The 27,524-nt window shown below is 43.8% G+C and overlaps 1 protein-coding gene across 1 annotated transcript in view; it reads right to left on the bottom strand.

Moving 5' to 3' along the window:
• Positions 1-27,524, bottom strand: part of LOC134354130 (transmembrane protease serine 6) — a 95,274-nt gene that overhangs the window by 41,945 nt on the left and 25,805 nt on the right. Inside the window, exons 4-7 of the mRNA XM_063062930.1 lie at positions 20,987-21,054; positions 16,091-16,251; positions 12,212-12,253; positions 7,082-7,286 (exon numbers count right to left, since the gene is read on the bottom strand). Coding sequence (XP_062919000.1) covers positions 7,082-7,286; positions 12,212-12,253; positions 16,091-16,251; positions 20,987-21,054 — 476 coding nt within the window. The remainder of the gene's footprint in view (positions 1-7,081; positions 7,287-12,211; positions 12,254-16,090; positions 16,252-20,986; positions 21,055-27,524) is intronic.

The following is a 27,524-nucleotide window of genomic DNA, read 5'->3' on the forward strand; positions in this document are numbered from 1 at the left end:
ACAAAGAAGGAAGGCATGGCAGAATAGAAGAAATTTTATTCCTTAGCAGATGGCACAGATTCAGCATTCCATCTAAAACTCTGACAGACTTCTATAGATCCACAGTGGAGAGTATCCTGACTGGTTGCACCATGGCCTGGAATGGAAACATCCAATGCCCAGGAATGGAAAAGTCTACTGAAAGTGATGGATAAGGTCCAGTCCATCACAGGAAAAATCTTCCTCACCCATTGAGCAAGTCTACAAGGAGCACTGCTACAGGAAAGCAGAATCCACCATCTAGGCCATGCTCTCTTCTTGCTGCTGCTCAGGGAAGGAGGGACGGGAGCCTCAGGTTCCACACCACCCGGTTCAGGAACAGTTATTACTCCTCAACCATCAGGCTCCTGAACCAGCGTGGACAACTCCACTCACCTCAACAATGAACTGACTCCACAGCGAATGGACTCACTTTTAAGGACTTTACAACTCATGATCTCAGTACTATTTATTTATTTATTTTTAATAACTTTGGTTTCTTTTTGGTATTTGCTCGGCTTGTTTTCTTTTGCCCATCGGGGTTTGTCAGTCTTTGCATAGTCTTTCATTGATTCTATTGTATTTCTTTGTTCTACTCTGCACACTTGCAAAAATTTAATCTTAGGGTAGTATCTGGTGACATACACGTAGCTTGATAATAAAGTTACTTTGAAGGATTGAAGAAGGAGGAATCTGATAGGCGAGGACATTATTCCCCTTCGTGACTTGCTGAGTTCCTCCAGCTTTTTGTGTGCGTTGCTCAAGATTTTCAGTCCTATTCTGAGGAAAGACATCCTTGCCATAGAAGGAGTACAAAGAAGGTTCACCAGATTGATTCCTGGGATGGCAGGACTTTCATATGAAGAAAGACTGGATGAACTGGGCTTGTACTCGTTGGAATTTAGAAGATTGAGGGGGAATCTGATTGAAACGTATAAAATCCTAAAGGGATTGGACAGGCTAGATGCAGGAAGATTGTGGGGATTAATCAAACCTTCTGTGATTTTTACTCTTCCTTATATCAATCAGAGTCTCCTCGAGATTCTAAATATATGAATGATTTTTTTAGATAATTTAGACTTCCCTGAGATTTCACAGGATATGTCTTCTATGTTAGATACTCCCATTACCACGGATGAGATTAAGAATGTTATTTTCTCTATGAATTTGGGGAAAGTTCCTGGCCCTGATGGGTTTACTGTAGAATTTTATAAATGTTTTGCTCCTTCATTAATCCCTTGGTTCTGTAGGGTTTTTGAGGCTTCATTAAAACTTGGTAAACTTCCTGAATCTTTCAATAGAGCGTCAATCTCTCCAATATTAAAGAAGGATAAAGATCCTGCTCAATGTGCATCTTATAGACCAATATCTTTATTAAATGTTGATTCTAAAGTTTTTTCTAAGTTATTAGCAAATAGATTAGAAAAAGTACTTCCTTCTATTATTTCGGAAGACCAAACGGGTTTTATTAAAGGTCGTTACTCTTTTTATAATATTCGCACTGTTAAATATTGTTTATACTCCCTCACAAAATGTTCCTGAGTGTGTTATCTCTTTAGATGCTGAGAAAGCTTTTGATAGAGTAGAATGGCCTTATTTATTTAAGGTGCTTGAAATGTTTAATTTTAGCTCGAAATTTATATCCTGGATTAAACTGTTATATTATTCTCCTGTGGCCTCGGTCCGTACTAACTCTTTAAGTTCACCTTTTTTCCCTCTTTTTTGAGGTACTCGACAAGGTTGTCCTCTTAGTCCCTTATTATTTGATATTGCATTAGAACCTCTTGCAATTGCCATTCGAGAATCTCCAAATATTACTGGGATAACTCGGGGCTTAAAGTCCCATAAAATATCACACTATGCTGATGATTTACTTTTATATATTCCTAATCCCCAAAAATCCATCCCGGCTGTTTTAGAGCTATTAGCACAATTTGGTCTTTTTTCAGGTTATAAATTAAATCTTAGTAAGAGTGAACTCTTTCCGATTAATAAACAACTTCCTTTATATTATAAATTTCCATTTAAATTGATTAATAATTATTTTTCATATCTTGGGATTAAAATTACTTGTAAATACAAAGATTTATTTAAGACTAACTTTTTACCATTAATAGACCATATTATACAACTTTCATCTAAATGGTTTCCTTTATATTTAACTTTGATTGGTCGTATTAATGCAGTTAAGATTTTTTTTGGCCAAAATTTTTATATATATTTCAGGCATTACCAATCTTTGTTCCAAAATCTTTTTTTGACAAAGTCGACTCTAAAATTTCTTCATTTATTTGGCAGAATAAAAACCCGAGACTGGGTAAAATACATTTACAGAAAGCTAAGAGAGATGGAGGCTTAGCATTACCTAACTTTAGATTTTATTATTGGGCAATTAATATTCGACATATGAAATTCTGGTTACTTGACCAGGATATACTATCCATTCCTAAATGGGTAGCATTGGAATTACAATCTGCTCAGGGTTTTACACTTGGCTCTATTTTAGGTTCCTCTCTTCCTTTTGATTTGAAACGCCTTAAACAGGTGTCTAACCCGATAGTTAAATATACCTTACGTATTTGGTTTCAATTCAGAAAATTTTTTGATCTTAATCAATTTGGGTTAGCGATTCCTGTTTTAGGTAACATATTTTTTCCTCCCTCTTTTACGGATCGTGCTTTTCAAATTTGGAAGACTAAGGGTATTTCACGGTTTTTGGATTTATTTTTAGATGGTTCCCTTATGTCTTTTGAACAATTATCTAATAAATATAACTTATCAAGAATACATTTTTTTAGATATCTACAAGTTAGAAATTTCCTAAGTACTATACTTTCTTCCTTTCCAATGCTTCCTCCTACATACATTTTAGATACTATAATCAACCTTAATCCATGTCAGAAAGGTGCATCGGCTATGATTTATAATATTATTATGAAACTTAGGAAAGCTCCATTTGATAAGATTAGGGTAGATTGGGAACAGGAATTGGGGTTTACCATTTCTGTGGATGACTGGGGGCAGATTTTACAATTAGTCAATACTTCCTCTATCTGTGCTAAACATTCCCTAATTCAATTTAAAGTTGTTCATAGAGCACATATGTCCAAAGATAAGTTAGCGCGCTTTTATTCTCATATTAATCCTTTTTGTGATAGATGTCCGGGGCAAATAGCCTCTTTAACTCATATGTTTTGGTCTTGTCCTACTCTGGAAACTTTTTGGAGAGACATTTTTAATATTATCTGAAAGGTGTTGAATATAGATATCTCTCCTCACCCTATTACTGCTATCTTTGGACTACCTAAAATTTCCAGTAATCTTTCCCCTTCAGCCCGTAGAATGATTGCATTTCTTACTTTAATGGCGAAAAGATGTATCTTACAACATTGGAAAGAGCTCAATGCTCCAACCACCTTTTTTGGTTTTCTCAGACGATATTATGCTTGAATTTGGAGAAAATTAGAAGCAATCTTTATGACTCCTCATTTAAATTTGAACAGACTTGGAGATCTTTTATTCAATATTTTCATTTAATGTAATATATACCCTTCTTGTTTTTTTTACTGTTTTTAATGGAGGTCGGGATTGAGGACGTGATTTTAAGTTGAACTCTGTTTGGTTTCAAGTTAGCCCATTGCTTTGCTTTGCTTTTAGTTAGTTGCACGGTGGGTTTTTTTTGGGGTTTTTTTTTCCTTTTCTCTATTGATATATACATAAAAATTAGTATACTATTATGTTACCTTGGTACGTTATGCTTAAATTACATTGTTTGTAGTATTTTTTTTGTATTAATATCTTCTGTAATTTTATTATATTCTAACAGTGTATTAGTGTCTATATGGCTTACCTTTTTGTATACTTATTCAATAAAAAGATTTAAAAAGAAAGAAAAAGAAAGAAAGATTGTTCCCGAAGTTGGGGAAGTCCAGAACGAGGGGTCACAGTTTGAGGATAAAGGGGAAGCCTTTTAGGACCGAGATTAGGAAAAACTTCTTCACACAGAGAGTGGTGAATCTGTGGAATTCTCTGCCACAGGAAACAGTTGAGGCCAGTTCATTGGCTATATTTAAGAGGGAGTTAGATATAGCCCTTGTGGCTATGGGGGTCAGGGGGTATGGAGGGAAGGCTGGGGCGGGGTTCTGAGTTGGATGATCAGCCACGATCATAATAAATGGCGGTGCAGGCTCGAAGGGCCGAATGGCCTACTCCTGCACCTATTTTCTATGTTTCTATAACATCCTTGTGAATCTTTTCTGGACCCTTTCCAGCTTAATGACATTCTTCCTATTGCTCGGTGACCAGAGCTGCATACAATAGTCCGTGTGTGGTCTCCTGTGCAGTTGTAACAGGATGTCCCAGCTCCTGTACTTTGTGCCCTGGCTAATGAAGGTAAGCATGCCAAATGCCTTCTTCACTACTGAATCTAGCTACACCAGCACTTTCAATGGACTACGAACATAATCCTTAGCCTCTCTGTTGCACAATATGCCCCAAGTCCTGCCACTTACATTTAATTCCTGCGCCAGCTTTTTAATCCCACACTTTGCACATGGCCGCCCTAGTTTGGGCTTGAAAGATGAGCTTTATTTGTCACAGATGCATCGAAACATACTGTGCAATGGGTCGCTTTGCGTCAACGACCAAGACAGTCGGAGGATAAGTGTCGGCACGCTTCCGATGCCAGTGTAACATGCTGCAACTCCTTAACCCCAACTGGGAGGGAACTGGAGTGCTCAGCGGAAACCCAGTCACAGGGCAAACGTACAAACTTCTTACAGGCAGTGGAAGGAATTGAATCATGGTCAGTGATTGCTGGTGGAGAAAGGTGAGTTTGCTAACTGCCACTTCTTCAGTCCCACGAATCGCTGCCTTTGGGAACACAGGATAGAATTTCAGGATATCCAGGTAATGTCTCAGAGTTCCCCTGGAGACCCACTCCACAATTACAGACTGAAAATAAAAATGAGAAATGATAACTGCCAATGGGACATTAGCTGTCTAGACTTTGTTTGACACTCCTCTCTCCTATTCCAACCATACTCCTTCCGAACGCTCGGCTCCCCACTCCCTCTGCTCCGATCCTAACCTCACCATCAAACTCGCAGATAAGGGAGGTGCTGTAGTAGTCTGTTGTACTGAGCTCTACCTTGCGCCAACTCACAGACACCTCCTCTTACTTAACCCTTGAACAGGACCCCACTAAGAAACACCAGGACATTGTCTCCCACACCAACCTTATTGACTGTGGGGATCTCCCATCTACCACCACCAACCTCATAGCTCCCCACACCTCTCAGATCTACTCCTCAGCTTTTTCTCTCCAGTCCTGCCGAAGGGTCTCGGCCTGAAACATCAACTGCACTTTTTTTTCTACAGATGCTGCCTGGCCTGCTGAGTTCCTCCAGCATTTTGTGTGTGTTGCTTTGGATTTCCAGCATCTGCAGATTGTCTCTTGCTTGAGAAATGATAAGCCCGGGGAATGGGTGACTGGTTTGATCTCTGGAAGTCAGTGACACGGAATTGGATCCTGCAAAATTTCATGGAATACAAATCAATAGCACAGGTTACTAGCCTGGATCATTCCCATCCTTCAGGGATCAAAATCACAGGGAACAAATTCAAAGCTCAAAGTAAATTTATTATCTATGTACATATCTGTCACCATATACAACCCTGGGATTCATTTTCCTGTGGATATTCACAATAAATACAAGAAACACAATAGAATCAATGAAAGACCATACCCAACAGGAAAATCATTTTTAAAGACTCTTCATCTTATGCTCTTGATATTTATTGCTTATTTATTTATTATTTATTATTTTGTATTTGTACAGTTTGTTGTCTTCTGCACTCTGGTTGAATCCTAATTGGGCAGTCTTTCATTGATTCTGTTATAGTTACTCTTCTATAGATTTATTGAGTATGCCCGCAAAAAATGAATCTCAGGGTTGTATATGGTGACATATACAGTATATACTTTGATAATAAAATTTACTTTGAACAGACCAAGAATGTGCAAAAGACAGCAAACTTTTTGCAAATACAAAAATAAAAACTAACAATAATAATAATAATAATAATAATAAATAAATGAGCACTAAATCTTGAGAACATGAGGTAAAGATTCCTTAGAAGTGTGTCGACAGGCTGCGGGAGCAGTTCAGTGACGGGCAGGTGAAATTGAACGAAGCTATCCCTTCTGATTCAAGAACTATTGGAAATCGGAGGTGGAAAGAAACCTGGGAGTCCTTGCGCAGGATTCCTTAAAGGTTAACTTGCAGGTTGAGTCAGTGGTGAGGAAGGCAAATGTGATGTTGGCATTCATTTCAAGAGGACTAGAATATAAAAGCAATCATGTAATGCTGAGGCTTTATAAGGCACTGGTCAGACTACACTTGGAATATTGTGAGCAGCTTCACACCCCATATCTAAAAAAATGTGTTAGCATTGGAAAAGGTCCAGAGGAGGCTCACAAGAATGATCCTAGGAATGAAACATATGAGGAGAGCTGATGGCTCTGGGCCTGTACTTGCTGGAGTTTCAAAGAATGAGGGTGGATCCATTGAATATTGAAAGGCCTAGATAGAGTGGACGTGGAGAAGCTGTTTCCGAAAGTGGGAGAGTCTAGGACCAGAGGGCATGGCCTCAGAATAGAAGATGTCGAAGTGGAATTTCCTTGGAGAGAAGATGATGAAACTGTGGAAATCATTGCTGTAGATGGCTGTGGAGGCCAAGTCATTGGGAAGTTGATAGGTTGCAAGGTTGTCAAACGTTACGGGGAAAAGACAGGAGAATGGAGTTGAGAGGGGAAGTAAATCAGCTGTGATTGAATGGCAGAGCAAACTCGTTGAGCTGAATGGCCTGATTCAGCTCCTATGCCCCGGTCTTTATTCACTCTCACCTATACATGACGTCTGACCCACCAAATGTACTCCTGGTTACGGGGAAAGGGGGTGTGGTGGGGAGGAAGGCGTACTCAGATGACGAGCAGTAATTGACAGTGTTTCCTGTGCCAGCCACACCCCATGACCGGAGAGATAACTGAACAGCGACTCACGAGGTGAGGAGGTTCATTTGGCTGACCGTGATCTCGTTGTACACCAAGATGCGGTCCCGGCAATAGTCCTTCACCCATTCCAGCCTCAGCTTCAGGAGGTGCCCGGCAGGACCTTGCAGGTGCCAGAAGCAGCTCTTGTACTTGCTGTCAGGACCGCTCAGCCTGACGCTGTTTGTGGTGCCGATGAAGTAATAACTGTGGCATTCTGCAGCCAAGGAAAGGAAGGACAGGTGTGAGTCCGGAGAGAAGAAAAGGCAACTTTTAAAGCCAAAGGTTTCAAAGTTTCAAGTACATTTTATTATCCAAGTGCATATGTGTCACCATGTACAACCCTGAGATTTATTTTCCTGTGGGCATTCACAGTAAATCTATAGAATAGTAATTATAACTTCAATGAAAGATCAAACAGAGTGCAGGAGACAACAAACTGTGCAAATTCAAATATAAATAAATATCAAGGACATGAAATAAAGAGTCCTTAAAGTGAGATCATTGGTTACAGGAACATCTCAATGGATGGGCAAGTGAGTGTAGTTATCCCCTTTTGTTCAAGAGCCTGATGGTTGGGGAGTAGTAACCTCCATTGAATCTGGTAGTGCGAGCCCTTAGACTCCTGTATGTTCTACCTGACAGCAGCCGAGAGAAGAGAGCACGGCCTGGGTGGTGAGGGATCTCTGGTGAAAGATGCTGCTTTCCTACGACAGTGTTTCATGTAGATGTGCTCAACGGCTGGGAGGACTTTACCCGTGATGTTCTGGGCCAAGTCCACTACCTCTTGTAGGATTTTCCATTCAAAGGCTTTGCTGATATTAACCAGTCACATGGGTGTAGTTGACTGACGTGGGCTCAAAGGGCTGGAAAGGTCTGTTCCTGCGATGTAATCTCTAAATAAATAAACTGCCTATTGCGGTCATCGAGCAATCCAGTGGATATAATAACGATAGAAAACATACAGCCACCCTGAAATCTCTACCCCCAAACATGTGCCCTGGTGCTCAGGATCTGACCCCGTCTCTAGCTCCCTCTCTGCACATCTAACTGACTCACATTCTGAACCAATGAATAAGCCAGGTGCTGGACAGCCATGATTTCTGACCAATCAGGTGCTAGATTGTTGGAGTCATACTGTACTTGGCAAGGTATCTTCCTACCCTCAATGGGATGGGAAGTGATGCCAAATTTCTGATCCATGGAAAATGGAGACCATAGGTGTCTCTCTGTCATGGAGAACTTTTTTTGTGATCAAAGTTAAACTTAAAAGATTTATTTAGAACACGAGACATAGGCATAGCAGCAGCATTGAGTCTACTCGGCCATTCTATCATGGCTTATTTATTTTCCCTCTCAACCCCATTCTTGGCATGTGAACTGTTTGTCTTTCAGCCATCCGAGGCAGTGAGATGTTTTCACAGTCCACCTATTGACTCGTTAACAGGAGGACTGGAGCTGGGTACATCTGAACCTTTGTGGAAAGAGGAAAGAATAGAAATAAAAGTACAAAACCAGAAACCTCAAATCGCAGTGGGTTCTGGTTAATTGGGACAATTAACCAGATTGGAACCTCTACATTTTGGTCCAATTAAATGGCTGCCTCAATTAGCCAAAGTTTCATGCAAATAGGTAAAAAGGCATAAAAAAGACAAACTGAGTAACAAGTTATGTATTTAAATGTAATACAGAATACATTAGAACACTACCAATAGTTCTACAGCACTATAAAACTGTGTATTAGTTCCTAATAGTTATCAACTGAGGACTTGATCCAGTGTATGCAATGAACAAAATCAGTGCCGATATCTAGTGTAGTTAATAGACTGCCTTTGTACAACACTATTGATGGTTGCACACTCCAAATCTTCATTTTCATTGTAATATTGAAGATGATTTTTGATACATTCTGTAAGGGGGTTTTGTCTTTTATGTTACTGTGTAGGCCAATTAAAATAGCTTCTTTGTTATGTTATACTTGGGAATGCTTCTTTGTTATGTTAAACGCTGAGAAAGTTCTTGCGCTGGCAGTTTGTTTTGGATTATCTACTGATAAGAGGACAAATCAACCAATTGGGTTAGTTGTTATGCCTGTGGGGTGTCTGTAAGAGATTGTATGCGCGGGGTTTTGGGGGGAGAAGGTGGGAGGGAGAGACAGAGGATGGACCAGGTGCTGTGATGTCCACTAATGGGGTTGGACCCCGAGCAGGGCGTTCGGCGAAGAGATGAGACGGAAACAGACTCGTGTGGAGCATCTGGTCGACCACCGTTGTTAGTCCCAGGCGGCCGGTTGAGGTGGTCCGAGGGGTCGCAGGGTGAAGAAGAAGGGTCCTAAGCTCCAACTGTTTGTGCACGAAGAGATTGAACTTTGCTAAGTGTGGCGCTGTTTATTTTCCTTTTGCATTTTATTCTCTATTAATTATATAGTTCCAGTAATATCTATAAACTGTAAATCATTTATTCGCATCTGGTGTATTGTCTGTTATTTGGGTGGGTTGGGGTACATCACACAGCATCCACACAAACTAATTACCCAGTTTGGTGGGCCGAGGGCTGTTTCCCTAGATGACAGTGAGCCGAGCGACCCTGAGGGTGGCCAGGGGGGCTACACTTCGAATTCTCCATATTTCCTAACTTGTTGAAGAAATGAAATCATTTCATTTTCCCTCCTGGCAGTTTCCAGCATCTCCAAGCCTGAATGCTTGAAACCACAGTGAGTAAAACAGTTCTGAATTGTCTCACTGCTTATTTCTCACCAACCATCAGTGACAAAAATCACTGCTTTTTGAACACAAACACACACACATCTGACACTATTTAAAAACTGTTTACCCGAAGCATGGTGTAGCATCTAACGACCACACAAGCGGAGGTGACTGACACTAGTTAGAACCTGTTTGGCAATAGTCTGCTGCCCCAATTAAGCAGTATGGTGTCTAAATAAACAATTTTCTCAATTAGTTTTTGTTCTTTAAGACTTGTAAATGCTACCTGATTAACCGACGGCCCAATTAACCGGAATCGACTGCAAATTAGCATTTTGAAATGAACAATGTACACGTCTAAGTGATGTTAAGTTTGTAATACACTATGCTACTGCTGGGGTATGTATGCTTGTGACAACAATAAACTTACCTATACATAGAACGTTACAACATAGTGCAGGCCCTTCAGCTTGTGATGCTGTGCTGACCTTTTAACCGACTTTACGATCAGTCGAACCCTTCCCTCCGACATAATCCTCCATTTTTCTATCATCCATGTGCCTATCTAAAAGTTTCTTAAACGCCCCTAATGTATCTGCCTCTAACACCACCCAAGGCAGGATGCTCTATGCACCCATCACTCACTGTGTAAAGAACTTACTCCTGAAATTCCTCCCCATACTTTCCTCCACCCACCTTAAAATTATGCCCCCTTGTATTAGCCATCTGTGCCCTGGGGAAAAAAGTCTCTGGATATCTACTCCATCAATCCTCTTGTACATCTCTATAAAGTCACCTTTCACCCTCCTTCACTACAAAGAGAAAAGACCGAGCTCGCTCAGCCTATCCTCATAAGACACGCTCTCTAGTCCAGGCAGCATCCTGGTAAATCTCCTCTGCACCCTCTCCAAACTTCCCATTATCTTTGTATTAGCCATTGCTGTCCTAGCTGCCCACTCAAACTATGCGTCCTCAAACTTCAACTAATAAATACAATAGTCATACTTTATTGATCTCAGGGGAAATTGGTTTTCGTTACAGTTGCACCATAAATAATTAAATAGTAATATGTAAATTATGCCAGGAAATAAGTCCAGGACCAGCCTATTGGCTCAGGGTGTCTGACCCTCCAAGGGAGGAGTTGTAAAGTTTGATGGCCACAGGCAGGAATGACTTCCTATGACGCTCTGTGCTGCATCTTGGTGGAATGAGTTTCTGGCTGAATGTACTCCTGTGCCCAACCAGTACATTATGTAGTGGATGGGAGACATTGTCCAAGATGGCATGCAACTTGGACAGCATCCTCTTTTCAGACACCACCGTCAGAGAGTCCAGTTCCATCCCCACAACATCACTGGCCTTACGAATAATAGATATAGTGATTAGATCAAGGCAAAACAGAATGGTGCATAGACTGTAGTGTAATATAATGTAGAGCAAAATGGAATGCTTAAGTGACAATAATGGAATAAATGCCCATTATCAAGGACCCCACCACCCAGGCCGTGCTCTCTTCATGCTGCTGCCACACCACAACAGAAGGTATCCCACACCACCAGGTTCAGGAAGTTATCACCCCTCAGTCATCAGGCTCTTGAACCAAAGGGGATAACTTCACTCAACTTCACTCACCCCATCACCCAAATGTTCCTACAGCAAATGGATTCAGTTTCAAGGGCTCTTCAGCTCATGTCCTCGATATTTATTGCTTATTTGTTTATTTTTTCTCTTTATTTAGTATTTGCACAGTTTGTTTTCCTTTACACACTGGTTGTTTGTTTGTCCTGTTGGGTGTGGTCTTTCAGTGATTCTATTGTGTTTCTTGTACTTACTGTGAATACCCGCAAGAAATTTTATGTATTGCACTGTACTGCTGCCACAAAAAAAATTCATGACATATGTGAGCGATCATAAACCTGATTCTGATATGGGTCCGTATTGTGGACTGAGAGTGGGGAGGAGGCAGGGAGAGGGGAATCCTGGTTGGGAAAAGGGGAAGGGAGCAGGAAGCACCAGAGAGACATTCTGTAATGATCAATAAACCAATTGTTTGGAATCAAATGAGCTTGCCTGGTGTCTCTGGGCTGGGTGTGTCTGTACCCTTACCACCTCCTGCCCCGCAACTCCTTCTCTGCCACCTGTCCCCATACCCCTCCCATGGCGCCCCACCCTCACCATTCCCAACATCCTTTGCTCCCGCCAGATTTACAAACCTACTCTCCGCTCCACATTGGCAAACACAGAACTGTGCGATAGCCTTGGGCACTCTAGCTATATAAATGTGCCTAAGACCTTGCACAGCACTGTATACGGTGACATATATGTACTTTGATAATAAATTTATTTTGAACTTTGAACAGAGAGAAGAATCTGAGAATGTTTCACGCCACCAGGACAGGGATGAGAAAGCTGTGGTTCTGCTCACCACAGCCCTTACCTGCTGCTGATATCAAGGTCTCAAGTTCATATTTCGATAGATCTGTCAAAGTAAAAAGAAATGCAATGTCACTGGGGTTTTATTTAATTTTTAATTTATTCAGAGATACAGCGTGGAATAGGCCCTTCCGGCCCTTTGAGTCACACCGCCCAGCTACCCCCGACTTAACCCTAGCCTAATCACGGGGTGATTTACAGTGAGCAATTAACCACCAAGCAATACGTTAACACCTCACACTTGTCGGCTTTAAACTCCCACTGCCACTTTTCAGCTCATTTTTCCAGCTGGTCCAGATCCCTCTGCAAGCCAAAATAGTCTTCCTCCCTGCCCACTACAGCCCCAGGGTGCGGCCTGGACTGCAGAACATGCGCGGGAGGGCTGTGCAAGGAAGAGCTTTTCTCTTTGGAGGGAAAGCGGATAAGAGGTAGAAGGTTATGAAAGGCATTGATAGATTTGACAGACAGTCCTTTTTTTCTAGAGTGGTAATGGCTAATACCAGAGGATACTCATTTAAGGCGGGGTTCCCAGCCTGGGTCCACAGACCCCTTGCTTAATGGTATTGGTCCATGGCATAAAAAACGTTGGGAACCTCTGTTTTAAAGTGAGTGGACAAAAGTTTTGGGGAGATATCAGAGGTTGATTTTTTTTTAAACAAAGAGTGATAGCTGTCTGGAACAGGCTGCCGAGGGTGGTGGTACAGGCAGATGTGTTAGGGGCGTTTAACAGATCCTTAGATAGGCAGATGTAAGAAAAATGGAGGGTTTTGAAGGAGGGAAGGGTTAGATCGATCGCTAAATGATAGGCTAAACATAGTGGGCCGAAGGGCCTGTACTGTGCTGTAATGCTCTATGTCCTATAATTCACCCTACCCTGTTCCACCCTGTATGGTTATTATTTTTTATTGAGATACAGTGTGGAACAGGCCCTTCGAGTCACGCCGCCCAGCAACTTAACCCCAGCCTAATCACGGGACAATTTACAACGATCAATTAACCTACCAACTAGTACGTCTTTGGACTGTGGGAAGAAACTGGAGCAGCCACACTTTCCATGGGGAAATGTACAAATTCCTTACAGGCGGTGATGAGAATTGAACCCGGTCACCTGTACTGTAAAGCGTTGTGCTAACCACTACGTAACCATGGTGCCCTCCGACCCTCTATTCCCTGCCTGCATGCGTGTCTGCCTAAACGCCCCGAACATTGCTTTCATATCCATTTCCACCAGCTCTCTTGGCAAAGAAAGGTTCTGACTTTCTACCTTATCTACCCCCCCCCGAATGTTTTTATAAACCCTAACAGCCTCCGACCTTCAAGAGAAGACAACCCTAATCTGTGCGGCTTCCTTGTATATCTCATACCCTCTAATCCAAGCAGCATCCTGGTGACATAGACAAAATGCTAGAGGAACTCCAGGAAAATGCTAGAGGAACTCCAGCATTTTGTGTGTATTGCTTGGATTTCCAGCATCTGCAGATTTTCTCTCATTTGTGATTGCATCCTGGTGAACCTCTTTTGCACACTTTCTAAAGCGCCCACACCCTCCCTGTAATGGGGGGGGGGGTGCGATCAGAACCACACTCAATATCCCAATGGTAGCTTAGCTACAAATGTCTTAGAACTAAAACACGAGGCCATACATTTATGGCGAGAGGGTGTCCTGTTAGGGCATGGTTTATCCCGCTTGTCGAAAGTCACTTTATCATGATCGATTAGTTTAGAAACTGCAGCTGCTTTTCTCATTGGTTAGCTGCCTGGTGTCCAATTTCAAATATCCCAGGTATAAAATAACACGTGGAAGTGGCTTGCTCTCTCTTCCTTTGTTTAAGGCAAGCAGTGCACATGGCCATTGGGAAGGTATGCTCTGTGCGCACTTCTAGCTAAGTAGGTTTGTTGAATATTCAACTTTGTAATTCCATAACTTGGAGAGCATGAATGTTTGGTCGAGTTTTTACTGTTTGTAAATAGATAACTAATATACTTATTCACAGTGTTTTATGTCACACTTGCCTGGCTCGCGAACCTGATTTAATGGTACCGGGGGGGGGGAAGTTTAAGGGAAATGGGAGGGTGTGCAAGCTTTTTATTAGGGCTCAGCATTAGCAGCTCCACAGTGAAGAGAGAGTGGAAAACATCAAGTTCCTTGGGGTGCAGATCTCGGACAATCTCACCTGGTCCAGGAACACCACTGGGATTGTGAAACGGGCCCAGCAGAGATTGCACTTTCTGAGGAAGCTTAAACAAGCATCACTCCCCACTAACATCTTAACTACATTCTACAGAGGCATGGTTGAGAGTGTGCTGACCTTTTGCATCACAACCTGGTACTCCAGCTGCAGTGCTGTCGACAAAAAAGCCTTGCAGAGGGTGGTTAGGGGAGCAGAGAAGGATATTGGGGTCTCCCTACCTTCTGTCCAAGACCTCTTTCAGAGTTGATGCCTCCAGAAAACACAGTACATCATTAAAGACCCCTCACACCCTCTCCATGAACTGTTTGTTCTTCTGCTATCAGGCAAACATTACAGGAGCATCAAAACTAAAACCACAAGGCTACTAAACAGCTTCCTCCCACAGGCAGTCAGACTGCTAAATAGCTGCTCTACCTGACTCTGCTTGGACACTTTTAACTTGCACTGGACACTTACAACTTGATTTTAACTGACATGTGGTTGTTGTGTTTTACTATTTATTGTTATGTTTATTATTTAGTGTTGCGTTTGTTATACTATGATTGCACTGCTCCTGAGAAACGCTGTCTCATTCTGCCCTGCAGAGCTGATGTACAGTGAGAATGACAATAAAGTTTTTTGAATCTTTGAATGGTAGATGCCTGGAATGGACTGCGAGGGGTAGTGGAGGGAACAGATGCAGTAGTGGCACTCAGTGGAAGAACAAAGAGGACCAGGGCACTTGGGCTATTATTATTAAAGCAACACACACAAAATGCTGGAGGAACTTAGCAGGCCAGGCAGCATCCATGGAAAAGAGTACAGTCGACGTTTTGGCTGAGTCCCTTGTTTGTGATTAGATTATTATTAATATCAGTTTTTCTCTTTTCACTGTTTATTTTTCTGAAATCATCACCATATGTTTATTTGTGCTGTGTGCTGGTGGTCATGTGTTTTGCACCTCAGCCCTGTTAGGCTATATTCATGTAGGGTTGAATGACAATTAATGTTTCAATTTGAACTTCAAACTTCTTTAAAAGTCCATCTGGAAGATAAGTGGAGGTGCAGGGAATGAAGGGGTACGGATCACGTACAGCCAGAAGAGATTTAGTCTAATCTTTCATCGCGCTCAGCACAGACGTCGTAGGTGCAGGGTCTATTTAGAGACACAGAGTGGTAACAGGCCCTTCCAGCCCAACGAGCCTGGGCTGCCCAATTACACCCATTTGACCAATAAACCTACTAACCGGCACGTCTTTGGAATATGGATGGAAACGGCAGAGTCACGGGGAGAATGTACAAACTCCTTACAGGCAGCAGTGGGAATTGAACCGGGGTCACTGGCGTGGCAATAGCATTACATTAACCACTGTGGGTCTGCTCCTGTGCTGCACTGCTTCATGTTCTGGAATAATCAGCAGCAGTCACGGTACTACTGGTGTCCGAGGGACGGACTTGCAAAAGGTAAAACTGGCTTAGCCATTTACTTCCATTAAAAAAAGTCTTCCACAGCCGGCGTTAATCAAGTGCCGTGTATTGGCTGCAGGTTATACAATCTGTACTTCTGTCAGTGGATCTACTTGTGTGGGGGTTGGGTATATCAACAGGCAGGCAACACTCAATGTAAGACCAGACAAATTTCTCTTCCCCACCACCCCCCCACCCCCCAGCCCCAACAACTAATACTCAGGAGAACGCTCAGAGGAACTCACTGCTTATCTTAGTTGACTCCAGCTGGATCTGGTAATCTGTTGATTCTTGAGATTCAAAAAGGTTATTGATCGACGCCTTTACCAAGTCACTGTTGATTTCGTTTTCCTTGGTAGTTTTTACTTGAAAGGCCACCCAGAAATATGTCAGTAGGCTGCCCTTCCTGGTGGAGGATGAGAGCTTCAAGTTCACATTCAAGTATCATTCAACCATAAATGCCTACAGCCAAACAAAAAGCGTTTCTCTGGGGCCAAGGAGCAAAGTACATTACCAACAGCACACAGCACAATTTCAATAAACCATACAGTCACACAAAAAGACATACATAGACCAAGTCCCCAAGTTGTCCTGGTCCAGATTGTTCTCCCATTGGCGAACACTAGAGGGCCAGCCCCAATTTAGTACAGAATCGAGCTTAATGTGGATAGTGATATTAAAGATTAAAGGTTTCCTTTCCACATCCCATTGGCAATTCTCTGTCCATGACTGCAAGGAACCACAAATAATCATAAACAGAAGAGATTCTGCAGATGCTGGAAATCCAGAGCACCAAACACAGAATGCCGGAGGAACACAGCAGGTCAAGCAGCGTCGACTGAAGTGAATAAACAGTCGATAATTTAGGCCGAGACCCTTCATCAGGAATGGAAAAGGAAGCGGGGGAGATGCCAGAATAAAAAGTTGGGGTTGGAGAAGATGATGGATGAAGCTAGGTGAGTGGGAAGGGTAAAGGGCTAGAGAAGAAGGAATCTAATAGGAGAGGAGAGTAGACCACGGGAGAAAGGGAAGAAGGAGGGGCACCAGGGGGAGGTGATAAGCAGGAGAGAAGAGGTAAAAGGTCCAAGCGGGGAATAGAAGAAGAGGGTAAAAAAAATTACCAGAAGGAGAAATCAATGTTCATGCCATCACCTTGGAAGCTACCTAGAGAGAATATGAGGTGTTGCTCCTCCACCCTGAGAGTGGCCTTATCGTGAGGCCACAGACTAACATGTCAGACCAGGAACAGTTGGGAATTAAAATGGTTGGCCAACAGGAATTCCTGCTCTTGGTGGAGGGAGCAGAGGTGCTCAACAACGGGGTCCCCCAATTTACACTGAGTCTCATCAACATAGAGGAGGTCACATTGGGAGCACCAGTCACAAAAGACGAGCCTAATAGATTAGCAGGTGAAGTGTTGCCTTACCTGGAAGGACTACTTGTGGCCTTGAATGGAGGTGAGGGAGGAGGTGAATGGGCAGGTGCGGCACTTAGGCTGCCTGCAGGGTAAGTGCCTGGAGGGAGATTAGTGGGGAAGGATGAAGGGAGAAGGGAACTGTGGAGGGAACAATCCTTGCAGAAACTGGGGTTGGGGGGTAGGGGAGAAAAAGATATGCTTGGTGGTAGGATCCCTTTGGAAATGGCGGACATTGTGGAGAATAACGTGTTGGATGTGGAGGCAAAATTGATGAAATTGACAAGCTCAACATGGGTGCAAGAAGCAGCTGTCAATGTGGCGCAGGAAGAGTCGGGGAGCATTTCTATGGAAAGCTTGGAACATGGATTGTTCTACGTAGCCGAGGAAAAGGAAAGCATAGCTGGGGTCCATGCGTGTGCCTATGGCTACCCCTCGGGTCTGAAGAGAGGAGCTGAGGGTGAGGGCGAGGACCAGTCTGACAGATAGAGGAAGAAAGTGGTGGAGGGGAATGGTTGGGTCTTTTATTGACGAAGAAGTAGAGAGCTTTAAGGCCTTCTTCATGGGTAATTAGAAGTGTATAGGAACCGATTCTTGAATCTCATATTCCGTCTTGGTAGCCTTCAACCTGGAAATCCACTTCTCCTTCCCTCCTTCTTCCCTCTTTTTCTATTCCCTCTTACCTCTTCTCCTCACCTGCCTATCCCCTCCCCCTGGGTCTACTCCTTCTTCCCTTTCTCCTATGGTCCACTCTCCTCTCCTATCAGTTTCCTTTTCCTTCCAGTCCTTTACCTTTCCCACCCACCTGTCTTCACCTATCATCTTCTAGCTAGCCACCCTTCCCTCTCCCCCCACCACCTTTTAATTATGGCATCTTCCTCCTTCCTTTCCAGTCCCGAAGAAGGGTCTCAGCCCGAAACGTCGACTGTTTATTCATTTTTATAGATGCTGCCTGACCTGCAGAGTTCCTCCAGCATTTTGTGTGTGTGCTGCTCTGGATTTCCAGCGTCTGCAGAATCTCCCGTGTTTATATTTGATGCATGTCACTGTATGCTTTGATGCGTATGTGACAAATAAAGCAAATCGCATCGAAATCTGGAAGGACATCATTAAGGACGCAGAAGAGATATACAAGGACGTTACTGAAACCGGAGGGTTTGAATAATAAGGAAAGGCTGAGTAGGCTGGGACCATTTTTCCCCAGGATGAGGGTGGGTGAGGGGTGACCCAATGGAGGCTTGTAAAATCAGGAGAAAGGCAAGGAGGAGCAGATCCAGGGGGAGGGGTAGGCAGGTAAGGGAGGCCAAGCTTAGAGGGCGCAGGAACAGAAGGAAAGAAGCAGCACAAGTCAAAGTCAAATGTACGCATCACCATATACCATCTTCAGATTCATTTTCCTCCAGGTATTTACAGGGAAATAAAGAAATGCAATAACATTTATTAAAAAAACGATACCTAAATAAAGACTGGCAAACAACCAATGTGAGAAAAATCTATGCAAATAAAAATTAAATAATACTGAGAACAGGAGTGGTGGAGTCCCTCGAAAGTGAGTCCATAGGCTGTGGAATCAGTTCATTGTTGGGGTGAGTGAAGTTATCCACGCTGGTTCAGGAGCCTGATGGTTGACGGGTAATAATTGTCCCTGAGCCTGGTGGTGTGGGACGCAAGGCATTTGTACCACCACCACCACCCCCCCCCCCCACCGCCTAGTGAGAAGACAGCATGGTCTGGATGGCGGGGGGGGCAGTCTTTGATAATGGATGCTGCTTTCTTGTATTGAGGGATAGAGTTTAAGAGTCGCGATGCAGTGATGCAGCTCTATAAAACTCTGGTTAGGCCACACTTGGAGTACTGTGTCCAGTTCTGGTCGCCTCACTATAGAAGGATGTGGAAGCATTGGAAAGGGTACAGAGGAGATTTACCAGGATGCTGCCTGGTGTAGAGAGTATGCATTATGATCAGAGATTAAGGAAGCTAGGGCTTTACTCTTTGGAGAGAAGGAGGATGAGAGGAGATATGATAGAGGTGTACAAGATAATAGTGGATAACCAGCGCCTCTTCCCCAGGGCATCACTGCTCAATACAAGAGGACATGGCTTTAAGGTAAGGGGTGGGAAGTTCAAGGGGGATATTAGAGGAAGGTTTTTTACTCAGAGAGTGGTTGGTGCGTGGAATGCACTGCCTGTGTCAGTGGTGGAGGCAGATACACTAGTGAAGTTTAAGAGACTACTAGACAGGTATATGGAGGAATTTAAGGTGGGGGCTTAATGGGAGGCAGGGTTTGAGGGTTGTCACAACATTGTGGGCCGAAGGGCCTGTACTGTGATGTACTATTCTATGTTCTATGTACGTAGATGTGGTGGGGAGGGCTTTGACTGTGATGGACTGGGCTGCCTCCACCACTCTCTGTAGAAGTGAAATCTCACCCAGTCCCTGTAAGATTGTAGGAAGATACCCCCGTTGACATACTCCAACACCACTGTGTGACTCCTCTGCAGAATCCCAGCCTGAAAGCTGTGGGACTGACCTATCCCCTTTCCCGTGGGATATCCCTGACAACCAGACTGAGAGAGGTCCTGGGAGTTCACATCACAGATGACCTCACCTGGTCCCCCAAGAGCACCTCCTTGAATAAGAAGGCCCAGCAACACCTCCGCTTCCTGAGGTGATTGAGGTGAGTGAGGCTTCCCCCACTCTACCCAGCTTGACTTAATTTTACAGGAGTGTCCTGACAAGCTGCCTCTCCATCTGGTATGGGGGCAGCCGAGCAACGGACTGGAAGCCCCTACAAAGGACTGACAGAACAGCTGAGAGCATCATAGGGGTCTCCCTATCATCCATCTGGGAGGTTTATCAGGAGCGCTGGATACACAAGGGCCCTTAGTATTATCGAGGATCCCAACCATCCATCCAGCATCCTCTTTGACTTTCTACCCTCAGGCAGGAGACTCCGATGCATAAAGACAAGAATGGTCAGGATGGGAAACAGCTTCTTCCCTCAGGCCATTTCGTCTTCTGAACTCCCTGCTGCATTGTACTTGAAGTCTCACTGGTTAATCAGTCATTACCCTACAATATCTAATTCATACACTTTATTTATTTCCTTACTTTCCTAGATTAATGTGTGTTATATGTGTGTTATGTGTACTGCTGTGCTCTACACCCCTGTCCGGAAAAACATTGTCTTGTTTGACAGTGAACATGTACAGTACATAGTTAAATGACAATAAACTTAAGTTAAGGTTGGATTTAGGGCCCACACCCCAGGCTCAGGAACAGTTATTACCCCTCAGCCATCAGGCTCCTGAACCAGTGTGGATAACTTCACTCACCCCAACTCTGAACTGATTCCACAACCTACAGACTTACTTTCGAGAAGTCTACAATTTTGATTCTCAATGTGATTATTTATCTGTTTGATGAGTTACTAATTTATTATATTTATATTTGCACAGTTTGTCTTCTTTTGGATCGTGTGTTTGTTAGTCTTTGTGTAGTTTTTCACTGATTCAATTGTATTTCTTTGCTTTACCATGAATGCCCACATGAAAATGTATCTTACCTTAGTAGATGGTGACATATACAGACTTTGATAATAAATTTACTTTGAACTTTGAGCTACTGAGCCACTCCGTTGAGTTGGGGGAGGAAGGGTGCTCTTTTGGTTCAAGGCAGGAACTCTCCCCCCACCCACTGGAAAGACAGAAAGACAGAGCATTCTCACCCAAAAGTGTAGACTACTGATTTATTGTAGTACGATCCAATGTCTGAAGACAACAATGCTTCCTTGATCTAAAGAAAAAAAAGATTTGCATTAATTTAACCATCCTTTTTTATTACTGTGTGTTTCCATACGAGGGGGCTGAATAATTGGGGGGGGTGCAGATATTGAAGGGTTGGAGAAGGAATGGAGGGGCATATTTTCCCTCATGGAGGAATTCAATTTGTGCTGCTATCCAAAAGGTCACAGAGTCATAGAAAAGTACAGCACAGAAACCAACCCTTTGCCCCATTTAGTCCATGCCGAACCATTTAAACTGCAATCGATCTGCACTATGTCCATCGCCCTCCGTACCCCTACCATCCATATACCTATCAGAACTTCTCTTAAACATTGAAACCAAGCTTGGATGCATCACCTGTGCCCGCAGCTCATTTCACACTCTCACAGCCCTCTGAGTGAAGAGGTTTCCCCTCATGTTCCCCTTAAACCTCTCACCTTTCACCCTTAACCTCGTTTTAGTCCCATCCAACCTCAGTGGAAAAAGCCTGCTTGCATTTACCCTATCTATATCTCACATAATTTTGTATATCTCTATCAAATTTCCTTTGAAACTTCTCTGTTCCAAGGGATGAAGTCCTAATCTATTCAATCTTCAATCATAAAATTCTGTTGCATTTTGTTTTATTTTCCTACAAGAGGATGAATTGCAAGCTCAGGTCCTGTAGACCTGGCAACAGCCTTGTAAATTTTCTCTGTACTCTTTCAACCTTATTAACATCTTTCCTGTAGGTAGGTGACCAAAACTGCACACAATACTTCAAGTTAGACCTCATCAATGTCCTACACAACTTCAACATAACATCCCATCTCCTGTACTCAATACTTTGATTTATGAAGGCAACGAGCTAAAAAGCTTTCTTTACGACCGATCTACCTGTGATGTCACGTGAATTATGAATGTGTATTCCATGGTCCCTTTGTTCTGGCACACACCTCAGTGCCCTACTGTTCACTGTGGAAGACCTACCCTGTTTGATTGTACTCCCAGTGACCGTGTGTGTTTCCTCTGGGTGCTCCAGTTTCCTCCCATAGTCCAGACGTATGGGCTTGGGTTACTAAGTTGTGGGCATGCCATGCTGGAGGGTTAGAAGGATTACATACAAGTACAAGGAATTAGGTGTCTTTAGCTAATTAGTTTAGCGCGAGGTTGTTGACCGAAGGGGCTGTTCCTGTTCTACTGTATGTTCTATGTTTTACATTCCATGTTCTATTCATTGAGTTGGAGAGAATACATTTAGGCTGATTTAATATTGGAGAATGTATACAGTAAACAACCTGACATTCGTACTCTTCACAGACGTCCATGAAACAAGAAACCCTGGAGAATAAAGGATAGAACGTTGAAGGATTCTGAAGGAAGTAGCTGGAGAGATTGCAGCGGCATTAACGATGATCTTTCAAGAACCGATAGCATTGTACCGGGTGACTGGAAAATTGCAAGTGTTACTCCGCTATTTAAGGACGGTGGGAGGCAGCAGAAAGGAAACTATAGACCTGTTAGCCTGACATCAGTGGTTGGGATGTTGTTGGAATCACAGGAGCAACAGCAAAAACATCATTACCCCCCCCCACCCGTGACAGCAAAAGCATCATTAACCCCCTCCCCCAACCACCCGTGCCAGTAGAAGCACTGAACTGCCACGTCCTTACCAAGCAAGTAACAGCACAGGCCCCCAGGGAGATTTTGATCCAGAGCATCAAAATGACAGCCCATAAACCAGCACTTTGGTATCTCAGACAGGTTCTCTCCGGGGGGGGAGGGGGGGAGAGGAGGGGACGGGGGGGAGAGGAGGGGAGAGGAGGGGAAAGGAGGGGAGAGGAGGGGAGGGGGGGAGAGGAGGGGAGAGGAGGGAAGAAGATTTGAGTATCTCAGAAACTACTGATCTCCTGGGAATTTCATGCACAACAGTCACTGGAGTCTGCAGAGAATGGTGTGAGAAACAAAAAACATCCAGCGAGCCGCAGTTCTGAGGGCAGAGATGCCTCGTTCATGAGAGAGGTCAGAGGAAAATGGTCAAGCTGACAGGAAGGCAACAATAACTCAAAAAAAAACCACACGTTACAACAGTGGTGTGCTAGAGCGTCTTGGAATGCACAACACGTCAAACCTTGAACTGGATGGGCTACAGCAGCAGAAAGACATGAACATACGCTCAGAGGTCACTTTGTTATGTGCAGGAGGTACGTGATAGAGTTGCCACAGTGTGTAGGCTAAAAGGAAATGTGGGCAAAGGGGTTGGTGTGATTGCTCAGAGTGCTGGAATGGACTTAATGGGAAGAATGTCATTCTGTTGTAAAGGGTCCAGAGGAAGTTCATGAGGATGATTCTGGGAATGAAAGGGCTATGGTATGAGGAGCATTTGGTAGCACTGGGCATGTACCTGCTGGAATTTAGAAGAACGAGGGGTGACCTCATTGAAATCTATAGAGTATTGAAAGACTTAGATAGAGCAGATGTGGAGAGGACATTTCCTACAGTGGGAGAGCACAGCCTCAGGATTGAGGGACGTCCCTTTAGAACGGAGGCGATGAGGAATTTCTTTAGTCAGAGGGTGGTGAATCTGTGGAATTCATGGTCACAAATGAGGCCGAGTCATTGGGTTTATTTGAAGTGGAGGTTGATAGGTTCTCAATTGGTCAGGTTGTCAAATGTTACAGGGAGAAGGCAGGCGAATGGGGTGGAGTGGGATACTAAACCAGCCATGATGAAATGGCAGGGCAGACTCAATGGCTGACAAATGGCCGAATTCTGCTCCTGTCTCTTATGGTTATGCAGATGTTATTTTTATCAAGAGGGAGGATCTCCCAGAGATAAGGAGGAATTTCTTTCGCCAGCGGGTGGTGAATCTGTGGAATTCATTGCCACAGACAGCTGTGGAGGCCAAGTCATTGAGTACATTTAAAACAGTGGTTGATAGATTCTTGATTAGTCAGGGAGAAGGCAGGAGAATGGGGTTAAGAGGGAAAATGGATCAGCTATGAATGGTCTAATTGTGTTCCTATGTCTCATGGTCTTAAAAAAAATGACATGAATGTCTCAAAGTACTTTGCAGGTAGGCAGTAGAGACAAGTGGCGGCAGATGCAAGAATCTCAAGCAACAAATGATCTGCTGGAGGAACTCAGTGGGTCAAGTGGTGTCTGGAATTATTGACACTTCAGGTCAAAACTGGCCTCAGGACTGGGTTGGGTTGTCTGAGTGCTGAGGCGGGGTTTCGAACCAAAATGTCGACAGTTCCCTTTGCCCTGTGGATGCTGCCCTGGTAGATGTACGCCATGGTGGTGTGGCGGTTAGTGTGACGCTGTTTTACTGATTTAGCGACACAGCGTGCAGTCAGCCCTTCCGGCCGTACTGCCCCAGCAACCCCCGCCAAACCTGATTAACCCTAACCTACTCACGGGACAATGCACCTACCCAGTAGTCTTTGGCCTGTTGGAGGAACCTGGAGGAACTGGCAAAAATCCACACAGTCCATGGGGAGGACCTACAGGAACACCTTAGAGAACAGCACTGGAATTGAACTCTGAAACGCCCCATCGCGGTAACTGCTACACTACCGCGGCACTAATACAGCTTGGAGTGTCAGAATCTTGAGTTCATCCCAATGTTATCTGTGAGGAGTCTGTCCTTCCTCCCTGTGATGTGCATGGGTTTTCTCTGGGTCCTCGGTTTTGTCCTAAGTCTAAAGATTTACCGATTAGGAGGTTGTTGTAAATTGTCCTGTGATTAGGCCAAGGTTAAATCAGGGGTTGATGGGTGCTGCAGATCGAAATGCCATAATGCTGTGTTGTATCACTAAATAAGTAAATTGTTTGTTGTCGTAGATACTCAAATTCACTAGCCATGTTGGTACCTTTATAATGTCTCCAAAGGCAGGGGGCAAGAATTTAAGTTCAGCTACTTTTGCAAGGACACGCCATGTACACTCACGCTACTGTTGACTAGAAAGAACGACAATGAGTGATTAGGAATGGAGGCGGCCATTTTGTGAGACTGTCCTTGCAGCCGCCATTTTGTGAACTGTTTGATGCACTGATTCTTGCTCTGGGATAAGTTAATCAGATCAATTGAGCAACCCACACGAAATGCTGGAGGAACTCAGCGGGTCAGGCAGCATTCACGGATACGAATAAACAGTCGACATTTCAGGCCGAGACTCTTCTACAGGAATGTAGACACAAGGAGTTTCAGCTAATGACCTGCTAAACCCGAGACCATTCTCAGACAAGAATTATTATGTAAGGTGCAAGCTTGCAAGAGGGGCGATCTGTAATCTCATAGACTCAGTGTCCCGGTCACCTGGTTTGAACCAATCAGAGTTGAAAAGAACAAAAGTACGAGGGGAGGCTGGGGGCATAGGGCATAGGCCATAGAACAAGGCTGGTTGTAGCCCCGGACCAGAGCCAGTAAGAAGGTGACCCAGGTCGATCAAGTGACCTCAGGCTAATGAGAGGGAAATGTAATATTTGAATGATGCAAAGTGTTTTTTTTTAAATAAGGAACTTCAAATGCGAGGGAGTGACAACTCTCCAAAGTCCAAACATTGCGGATGTGGAGGACCCCATGGACACTTGGAGGTTTGATTGGGACCACGAAGAATGCCTGACCAGCGTAGACTCCGTTTCAGGTAACATCTTTTCTCTTCATTGACTGTTCGTAGGAGGTCAATGAGTCCTGGTGGGTGTGCACACAGTTACTTACATTGTGAACCCACAAGTCTTTTAGTTGAGACAATAAAGGGCCTCTCTGATTCCCTCAGGGCCTCTCTGATCATAGATACTAAGGGAATTGGAGACTAACAGAGTTAGATAGTTAGTTAGTTGGATACTAACAGAGTTGGAGTCCTGGGTAGGATGCGGGGTGCACACAGTTAGTTTGTGAACCCATGTGCTTTTCAGTTGAGATAGTGGAGGTATTTGACGAATAAACTCTTCTCAGGTTTCCAGCTGGTTACAGTTATCGATCATAACTGACGTTTTGATGACCAACTCTGCCATCTTTATCAGGCATGTCCAGTCTGGTGGTATTTATAGCCTGCAGTCCTTCCCTCCTGATTGGTTAGTCCTCATCCAATCATGTTCTTGCTCTTGCACCTTGTTTACATTCAAATTCCAGTTCTTACTTAGACTTGGACCTTTGTCTTTGTTAAAATTCTTTTCCTCTGGTTTTACTTCAATGACTTCCTTCACCAGGCAGTCCCAGCACCCATTGGTGCTGCACAGTAATTTTGTGCCATCGAGGTCAACCCTATGGCCATTGTGAATACAATGTTCTGCTACCGCAGATTTCTCTAGGTAACCCAAAAAGATACACCTCCTGTGGTCCTTGATGCGGGTTTCCACAGTGTGTCCCATCTGACCGATATACACTGCTCTGAATTCACAGGGAATCTTGTAAATGCCAGCCATCCTGAGTCCCAGGTCATCTTTGACCTGCATAAGCTGTGATTTGAGCTTCCTTACGGATTTGTGGATGGTATTAATCTGGTATTTCTTCAGAAACCATGGAAATATAGGGAAGACAGGCAGTAGGGCTCCCCTCATTGTTAAGTTTCCTGTTTTTTCCATCAGCCTTTTTGTGCGTAACAGTCTTATTTCCCCAGGAAGATTCTCCTGGTCTGAAAAAGTTTTTGCATGGATAAGCAAAGTCGAAAGAGCTGCTCTGCATTGGGAGACATGATGGTGACTGATATTGTTGAGGTACAAGTCCGTGTGAGTGTGTTTCTGACTGACACCATGTCCGAGGCTACTATCCAGTTTCTGTTGTATTAGAATGTCCAGGAATGGGAGGCAACCATTCTTCTCCATCAGCATCGTAAATCGAATGCTTGGATGTATACTGTTCAGATGGTCGTGAACCGTTGAAGTGCCTGGAGTCCATGAGGCCACACTGCGAAGGTGTCTTCGACAGACATCCCACCTCTCCCGGAAGTTATGGGAGTCTCCCACATATTGATAGCGGCTCCCTGATGCTCACAAATTATATACCATATCCTGGAAATCAATTTTTTTGAGAGCGAGCGAGAGAGAGAGCAAGAGAGTGCCACAGCGGAGTGTTCCAAAAAAAGAAAATATAAAACGTACGTCACCCCAGACTACACTAAAATGTACCCCTGCCTAATAGGGGTCAAAAATAATGACAGTGTTGCTCGCTGCACTGTTTGCAACAGTGACTTTTCTATTGCCCATGGTGGGTTAAGACTGTAAAAGACATGTTGAGGTGAGTTTAACAGTCATTCATTCGTTAGCATAGCTAACGTTATTTAAACTAGCTGGCTAGCTGCTCAGGAGCTACTCTATTGCAGACATCCCAACTCTCCCGGAAGTTCCGGGAGTCTCCCGCGAATTGATGGTGCTACCTCCCTGAAATGAGTTTTTGCAGGGTGGGATGCATCTGAAGCAGGATTTGGGGTGTAAGGGCGATGAACTCAGAGCCCTCTCCACAAAGTCCTCCGTGGAGAAATTATCAATAATGGGTGA

This window comes from Mobula hypostoma, chromosome 11 (assembly GCF_963921235.1).
Source record: "Mobula hypostoma chromosome 11, sMobHyp1.1, whole genome shotgun sequence".
Classification (NCBI taxonomy): domain Eukaryota; kingdom Metazoa; phylum Chordata; class Chondrichthyes; order Myliobatiformes; family Myliobatidae; genus Mobula; species Mobula hypostoma.